Source organism: Hipposideros armiger, unplaced genomic scaffold (assembly GCF_001890085.2).
Source record: "Hipposideros armiger isolate ML-2016 unplaced genomic scaffold, ASM189008v1 scaffold_458, whole genome shotgun sequence".
Taxonomy (NCBI): domain Eukaryota; kingdom Metazoa; phylum Chordata; class Mammalia; order Chiroptera; family Hipposideridae; genus Hipposideros; species Hipposideros armiger.
Genome location: NW_017731808.1, coordinates 9,935 through 18,930, shown reverse-complemented (window position 1 = coordinate 18,930; position 8,996 = coordinate 9,935). Strand labels below are relative to the sequence as shown.

Sequence of the window (8,996 nt, the reverse complement as noted above, 5' to 3'; positions counted from 1 at the left end):
TCCAGCTGACTCCATTTTGGCCATGCATGGGATTGGGCAACTTTAATTTTTGCCAGTTTGGCATTTGTTTTTGTGGTGAAATATACATTACATAAAATTTACCACTTTAACCATTTTTAGGTGTACAGTTCAGTGGCATTAAACACCTTCACTTTGTTGTGCAACCATCGCCACCATCCATCCCCAGAACTTTCCATCTCCCCAAACTGAAACTCTGTCCCCATTAAACACTAACTCCCCATCCCCTCCCCCAGCCCCCGGCATCCCCCCATTCTTCCTCTGTCCCTATGGATTTGGGGCCTCCTGTGAGTGGGATCACACAGTGTTTTCCTTTTGTGGCTGGCTTACCGCACTCAGCATAATGTCCTCCAGGTTCTCCCATGTCGAGCCCTTACTGGTTTTAACTTGTGTTCCATGTACTATATATGTCTGGGTGTTTTTAGAAGAGGTTGGTTAGTGGCTTTGACCTTGTGCAGTGGAGGGGGCTGTCTAACCAGCCTCTATATGATTCTGGTCTTCAAATCTGAGGCTGAAGCTTGGAGACCACAGGGCAGGGAAGGGTGTTGCCTGCCATGGCTGCCATGACAAAACACCACAGACCGGGCAGCATCAACAACAGACATTTATTTTCTCCCAGTTCTGCAGTCTGGAAGTCCAAGATTGGGGTGCCAGCCTCTGCAGTTCCTGGTGAGGGCTCCCTTCCTGGCTTGCAGATGGCTGCCTTCTCATTGTGTCTTCACCTGGCTTTTCCTGGGGGTGTGCACATGGAGAGAGAGACAGAGACACAGAGAGATCTCTCTTCTTCCTATAAGGGCCATCCATCTTGTCACTCACCAATCCACCCTAGGACCTCATTTAACCTTAATTACAAATATAGTCACATTGGAGTTAGGAATTCAACGTATGAATTGAGGGGGTCATAATTCAGTTCACAGCAGATGTAAAACGGGGGAGAGCAAAACAAGCTGGGACCCACGCACACGAGCTGAGGCCCACGAGGGTGACTGTTGCCCTGACCTTCATGAGGGTGCCCTGCAAAGCTGGGGTGGGGCTCATCACTGCAGAACTACACACACACCCGGCCTGGGAGCCGGAGAAGCTGGAGGACACAGGGGGACGGGGAGCCGTGCGGGCCTGGCCGCCGCCTCGGGTCGGAAGTGGTTGGAGATGAGTCCGCTGACCAGCAATAAGGTCTGAGGGCGAAAGCTGGCCCTGCCTCGCTGCTGCCCTTCAGCTCTCCGAAGACCTCTCACAGCCCAGCCTAACCAGAAACACACAGGACACGGACTTCCAGTGCAGCTGTCACACTACAAAGCCACCGCAGCTTCTGCAAGTTCTAACACTGTTATTTTCACTTACGGTATTTAAATCGTGTGCACTGATTTACGTGTTTGATGTGATGTAGGGTCCTAACTCCATCTTTTCCCAGAAGGATAATGGGTTTTCCTGGTAGACTCTTCACCTGTAACCTCTCGTGTCTCCATATATATATATATACACTCATTGTTTCTTCTTTTCCCTACACCAATGCCATAGCATAGCTTCCTACACTGAAGGACTCAGACTCAGTTCCCTCAACTCACTCTTCTCAAACGCCACGGCTTACTCAGGAGTAATCTTGCAACGTTTTGTTCTTCCGTGGGTGTGTCTTGGTGAATCGTGGCCCTTTGTTCATTCGTGCTCTCGCATATACATTTTAGACTAAGCTCGTCAATGAACTCCAATACACACATTGGAATTTTGGTTGCAATAGTATTAAATCTATTATGTCAATGTGAAGAGACAATTGACATCCTTACAACATTGCATCTTCTATATGTGAACTGAATATATCTGCATTCATTGTCTTTTCTTTTTAAAGATTTTTTTTTAATTGGGGAATTGCGGGATGGGAACAGCGCTGGGGAATTGGGGAAGGGGAACAGACAAGTTGCTGTAATTTTGTTCTTCAGTCTAGTTGTGGAGGACGTGGCTTCACTGGCCCAAGTTGGCACCATCATTGCGCTCTTCCTGGGTGAGGCAGATCAGTCACTAGCTTCTGGACGGCCGCTCACTGTGGCTGCTGGCCGCTCACGCTGGCTGCTGGCTACACACGGTAGCCCATGGTAACCTACCTGCCGTTGCCAGCGACTCACTGCAGCCTAGCTCCAGGTCGAGCTGTTGTTCAGCATCTTAGCTGTAGAGGGCAGTGTAACTGGCCCTCATATGTGGGATCCAAACCGGGGCCCTCTGGCATCCCAAGCCAGCTTTTAACTAACGCGCCACTGGGCCGGCCCCCAATCCAACTCTTAACCAGTGAGCCACTAGGCTGGCCCCGGGAGATTTTTATAGATATCTTTGATCAGATAAGAAAGTTTCCTTTTATTTCATCTTTGCAAAGGACTTTCATTTTTATCATGGGTGCATGTTGAATTCTATTGAATTGATTCTAAAGTTATTCAAATTGCTTTATGGTTTTTCTGTTTTAATGTGTTATTGTGTTGTGCTATACTGAAAGCTGCTTTTCTAATGTTAAAGCAATATTACATTTCTAGGATAAACCCAACTTGGTCATACATTATCTTTTTTATACATTGTTGCATTCATTTTTCTAATGTTTGTTTGAGATTTTTCCATTTATATTCAGGAACTAGATTGGCTTGTAATTCTCTTGGAACTATCTTCCCTGGTTGAAGCATTGATGGGTCTGACAGTATTTTCTTTATTTCTATTTCTGTGAAGAATTTTCCAAAGACTGGAATAATATGCTTCTTAATTGTTTCTAAGAATTGACCTGGTAAGGGATCTGGTCACATATTTGGTGTAGGTGACTGTATGCCCATTAATAAAGTTTGCTCAGATCTTCTCTATTTTTATTGGGGTTTTTTGTTGTTGTTGTTGTTGTTTGTTCATTTGACCTATCAGGACTAAGAGAGATGATGGTAGATTTGTGACGCTCTTGTAGTTCTACAGATTTTTCCTTTATACGCTTTAGGAGACTACGCTGTTAGAGATACGCAAGTTTACAACTGTTAAATTTTCCAAGTGATTTGTTTATCTTATCATCATAAAGTGACTCTCCTTATTCTCAAGGCAGCTTTGTTCTAATTTACTATTTTTTCCATTAAAAAAAAGAAAACTTTATTGGGGAACAATGTTTTTTTGGGGGGAACAATGTGTTTTATCCAGGACCCATCAGCTCCAAGTCAAGTTGTTATTCTTCAATCTTAGTTGTGGAGGGTGCAGCTCAGCTCCAAGTCCAGTGGCCATTTTCAATCTAGTTGTGGGGGGCGCAGGCCACCATCCCATGCGGGAGTCGGACCGGCAACCTTCTTATTAAGAGCACGTGCTCTAACCAACTGAGCCACCCCGCCGCCCTATTTTGTCCATTTTTAATATAGCCAAACCAGCTTTCTTTTACATGTGTCCATTGTACATATGTCTCATAACTAGCATTGAACTGTGTTAAAATTTTTGATATTCTGATGATTTATGTATTTAAAAACTTTATTCATGTAAACTGGACATTTTGGAGCGTTCACATGTATTATGATGTGTTTGTATATATTTCTACATTTATATTTTGTGCTTCCTATTTATCTTGTTTGTTTTTTTTCTGGGTTCAATTTCACTCCTCCTACTCTCCTTATCATTCTCCTTTGCTTTATTTTGCTTGGTTTCATTGAGTTTTCCCCCCTTATCTCACTTTGTCTACTTTGGGTTTGAACATATACTCTATTTTTATTCTTTAGTAATTATCCTCTTTACAAACGTGTTCAACAAAGTCTAAAATTAATCGGTATGTTTATTCTCCTCCAGAAGAATACAATGGGTAAAAGGTTTTAATTATGTTCATTCCACTAGGGGTAATGCTAGGTTTTCATGCTATTATAATATTTTTTAACACTTAAGATCTACTTGTTGCTGTGGCGGTTGCTTCCTTACCTTTGCAAATTAAACATTTTCAGTGGTGTTATTTTATGCTTCAATATTTGTTTAGACTTTTCCACATTTTCACCATTTCCGTGGCTCACCATTTCCTCTTGCATTTCATTCTGGGATTGTTTATTTCTCCCTGAACTGTATACTTTTCAAGTTCCTTTCTTGTGATCAACACTGTCCTGGTTTGTCTGAAAATGTCTTTTCCCTCTTTCTTGAAGAATATTTTTACAGGATGTAAATTTTTAGATTAACAATGATTTTTTGCCAACACTTTAAATGTTTTATTCTGCCATATTCTGCCTTCCATTTGGCAACTAGGTTTGTTGTTTCAGGGTGCTTTTTAGATCTTCTCTTTTATTTCTGCAATTCTGTAGTTCTGCAATTTTGCTGTTTTATGTTTAACTTTTATGTTTTATGTTTTATGCAAGTTCCTCTTTTTTCTTTTCTGTTTGAGATTTGTTTTGTGCTTCAATAATCTAGAGATTCAAGACTTTTATCAATTTTGGAGAATTCTCAATCATTATTGCTTGAAATATTGTTTCTACCTTGTTATTTCTATTATTACATTTGGAGATATAATTAGACATATTTTAGAGTGTCATACTCTGTTCTCCATACCACTTAGCTTCTTTTTCACATATTAAAAAAAATAACTTGGTATATAAAAATAAATAACTAAGCTAAAAAAAAAAACCAACTTGGTACTTCTTTGTGAAGTTTGGATAATTTCTTCAGGTCTATATTCCATTAACTCCCTCTTCAGCTATTGAAACTTTACATTTTTTATTTCTAGAAGTTCTCTTTAGTATTTTCTTTCAAATTCTGCCAGGTAATTTTAAACAATCTTTGCTTCTTATTCATTTTTTGATTCTCTCTTTAATTTTTTATATGGTAAACATACTTGTTTTCTCATCTATGTCCAGTAACGCCAATATCAATATCTATGGTCTGATTCTATTGCATGTTGTTGTTGACTTTCTTATGACTTATTTTAATTGTTTTAATTAAATTAGCACTCATTTTAATTGTGACTGTGTGGGAATTTTTCCTGGTTTGAAGGGTGTATTAGTCAGGATTCTCTAAAGGAAACAGAACCAATAAGGTGTTTGTGAGTGTGTGTGTGTGTGTGTGTGTTTATTTATTATAGGAATTAGCTCACATGATTATGGAGGCCAAGAAATCCCAGCATTTGCCGTCGGTAAGATGGAGAACCAGGAAAGCTGGTAGTATAATTCAGTTTGAGTCCAAAGGTCTAAGAACCAGGACTGCTGATGACTGAGGGCAGAAAGCTGACTTCCCAGCTCAGGCAGAGAGAACCAATTCAGCCTTCCTCAGCCTACCGGTTGTAGGTGACCCCTCATGGGGGAGGACAGATCTTTACTCCGTCTACCGATTCAAATGCTAATCTCTTCCTGTAACACCCTCATAAACATACCCAGAAACAATGTTTACTGGCTATTTGGGCATCCCTTTGACCAGTTGAGTTGACACATGAAATTAACCATCACAAGCAGCATTCTACTGGAGAGGATATGAGTTTGCTTCTGCCATGTGCCTGGTCATGACCAATCTAGGACCACTTTAGATTAAACTCCTGGCTTGACATTTTTCTGACCAAAAAGCAAGTGAGAATTTGAGTTCAAAGCCTAAATTCTCATATGAGGGCTTGTCTCAGTTATAAAGTCTCAGGAGGGCATTATTCCTCCTCCACTGAAAGCTAAGTCTAAGATACAGACAAGCTTATTGGTCATCACCCTCTGATGGGGTGGATTATAAAGAAATGTTTTTTTAAATTGTCCTTTCTCTGAGGGTAGAGCTTTTTGGGTTGACTTGATGGGGTGGTGTCCTAGACAACTTTCCAGCTTGCTGAGGTCTTTGACTGTGTTTACCATCTACAAGTACCTCCAACCCTTGCCCACAAAACTCTGCACTACTAGAGGTGGTTAGATGATTTCAGATACCTGCCAATAGGATTCCTTCCTCAGTTCCCTGGATATATGCTTCCAACTCACTTTTGTGTCTGAGGAGTTCCTTCCCGTTTTCTTGCAAATTCAGCTGTGATTGTAAAGGACACAACAATGTATTTTCTATCCAGGCTTTTTGGCTGTTTTGCAGTGTGAGCATTAGTTCAGGATATCTAGTCTGCCATACTGTTATGCACAGAACTCTGTTGCTTACTTTTAAAATATAATCATACTGTTTTGTTTTCATTGCATCCCAGAGACTCCCCTTGGTAAACAATTCTGATTTTCCACTTGTATTCATGAAAGAAGCAGTAAAAGGGGGCTTAACTTCAGAGCTGGTTTGACTCAGTAGTTTCGTGACGGCAGGAAGAATTGGGTTTCTGGTTATCGCTATGCGGTGGCTTTGATGGAAGAGCTATCTTTATCCTGGTACCAGCTCCCCACAATGGAAAGATGGCAACCAACAATCCCGAGACTACTTGCTTCTTCCTCCAAACACAAGGAAGAAGGTTGCTGGAAGTTCCCTTAAAAGAGTGGAAAATACTCCCCCAGGCCTCAGGAAACCTCTCTTCTATATCTCACTGCGGAGTGGTCAGTCTCACTCAGCAGTGTGTCCATCCCTGAGTGCCCATCCCTGAAGCAGGAATTCTGGCAGAGAATACAGTTAAGCTGCTGAGTGGGAGACTGACCACATGTCCGCCTCTTGCCCCAGGTGGGGTCGGCTCCCCAGCCCAGTGGTCTGCTCCTGGGAGGTGTGTATACTCCAACAAAAATTCCGGAAAGTTGCTAAAAGAAGGGGAAATGAATGTTGAGAGAATAACCACAATATGAGGACTATTGAATGTAGAGAGACACACAGACTACCTAGTGTGCAGTGGACATTAGGGGTTTGGTGGGACAATGGTGTCATTCCTAGGGGTCTCCAAACACACTATTCAAAGCAAAATTAAGTGAATTGCCACCAGACACCCGGGCCTGATCTATCTGCTCAAGACGTTCCTCTGGGTCTTCTACTCAGGACAAGCTGGACACCGGTGACGTATGAGATATGGGTAGGACTGGGACATAATCAGGACAGTCCCTACTGTGGATCTAAGGGTGAGGACCAAGAAGAGGGTTGGAGAACTTGCTGGGAAAGTCCAGCACCCAGGGAGACCTGCCCAGGAAGGAGCCCTGGGCCAAGGCGAAACGTAATTTGGAATGAATTAGGTTTTCTCCTGCTGCCATCTTACTCTAAAGCGGTTCACTTCACTCTGTGTATTGGAAACAGCGTTGGAAAGAGCCTCTTATGGACTGGGGGGAAGCCACGTGTTCTGGACTAAGGTTCATCTCACCCTCTTTCTTCATCCTCTGTCCCCTCGCCTTAGGTGGGCTGCAAGTGCTCGCGCCACTTCTGGGGACTTTGGCAGGAGGGTGGGGAGCACTTCGGACCTGAGGGCAGAGAAAGGCCGCTCGGGAGGATGACGGTGGGTCCTTGGCGCGCGGCGCTGCGTCCTCCGGCGCTAGCGCCCGGGTCGTTGGTCCCCACGGGCCGACTCCTGGGTCCTCGCCAGGGGCACGGAGACGAGGCGGGGCCCGGGGAGGCAGGCCCAGGCCCGCAGTCTACAGCAGCTCCCGGGCTCACGAGGGGTCTCGATGAGCACTCCCCGGAGCCCCATCCTTAGTCCAAATCGAGTCCTCGGGCTCCAAGCGCCCGCGACCGGCGCGGTGCAGCAGCCGCGGGGAGTGGGACGCGCGCCTCCCCAGCCCTAAGCTGCCCGCCTGGGGACGAGGCCCGGGGAGGGTCCCTCAAGGCCCCCCGGTGTCCCCTGCGGGCCGGGCCAGGAGCGCGTCCCGGGCCTTCCCCGGGGAAACTCCTCCCCCACACCCCCGCCCGGGCCCGCCCCTCCGCAGCCGCCGCTGGGGCCCGTCCCCTCCCCCTGCCCCAGGTGACCCAGGACCTGTGCTTGGGGGTGTCGCCCTGGGCATTTGGATACCGCCTCCCGGGATTAAAGCGGGAGCCGCGGAGGGTGGAGGACTCCCGCGCCGGGCCGAGCAAGACGCGAGTTCGGCTGGAAGCGGCGGCGGCGGCGGCGGAGCGAAGGGCACGAGCGCCGGGCCCAGCGAGGCGCAGGTCAGCGGCGCTTTGCCCCGTCCGGGCTCGGGGTCCCGGGAGCTCAGGGCCGAGAAGCGACCTCGCGTCCCCGGCGCTGGGCGGGGGCGGCAGGAGGTGAAGCAGGTGCGCGGGGCTGAGTGGGCAGCGTTCCTCCGTGGGAGCTGGGAGGGGGCCGGGCGCTCAGACGCCCCCGGCGGCCCCGTGGGCATCACGCGGCCGGGGCGGCTTGCCTGGCGAGTCCCTGGCCGGCGGGCGCCTCGGGGCCCCTCGGGTGGGTGCCCTCGGCCGGAGCCAGCCCTTGCGCCACCTGCCCCCTGCAGCCCGGAGCTGGGGACGGGGGTGCGCCTCTTCCTTTCGGGAAGGAGGAACGTGGGGGGCGGGCGTCGATCGGTTTCTTTGTTTCGGGAAAATCTCTGCGGCCCCGGAGTGTTACCTGAACTCCTCCTGCTCCTCGGTTCCCTCCCGAAGTGGGGAGAAACTGGAAACTCGCCGAGATGCTGGGAGCGATACGGCCGGCGCGGCGGGGACGGCGGGGACCGGCTCCCGGAGGGCCCCCGGGCGAGGTGCGAACGGCTCGGCGGCCGCGGGGCAAGGACCCGGCGTCGGCCACCAGGGCCGGCCACCCGGGCGCCCGCAGGAGCCGGTCGGGGGAGTGTCCTGCGCCGCGGCTCGCGCTCCCGCCCCCCGGGGAGAAAGCCGGGCACCCTGCGCGTCGGTCACCGCGGGCCGTCCGGGGGGACTCGGTCCAGGGGCCGAGTGGCCGAGCGCACCGGCCTGGCAGTGGGCGCCCCGCTCTCCGCGCCCCACGGGTCCTGCGGCAGAATTGCTTTACGGCCCCAAAGTGTGTGTGTCCACGTCTCAGAGGCCTTGGCTGCGGGTGGCTGCCGGCACTGGCTTGGGCCCCAGCGTTTGGGCGCCCGCAGTCCTGCCCCGACGCGGCAGAGGGCCGCCCCGCCCGCGGGCACAGCGCTGTGGCCTCGAATCCCGTTTCGGGTGCACCAGCGACGGGCCTGCTC

At 48.6% G+C, this 8,996-nt stretch overlaps 1 protein-coding gene across 1 annotated transcript; it reads right to left on the bottom strand.

Annotated features, from left to right (window-relative positions):
• Window positions 1–522: 522 nt before the first annotated feature.
• On the bottom strand, window positions 523–8,685 carry LOC109395172 (myosin IC heavy chain-like; the record flags this gene model as incomplete). The annotated part of the gene is made up of 4 exons (XM_019665998.1): window positions 523–750; window positions 6,575–6,671; window positions 7,220–7,316; window positions 8,414–8,685. Coding segments are annotated over 4 exons (491 nt in total), but the record flags the coding sequence as incomplete, so codon positions are not given.
• Between the last annotated feature and the right edge of the window lie 311 nt (window positions 8,686–8,996).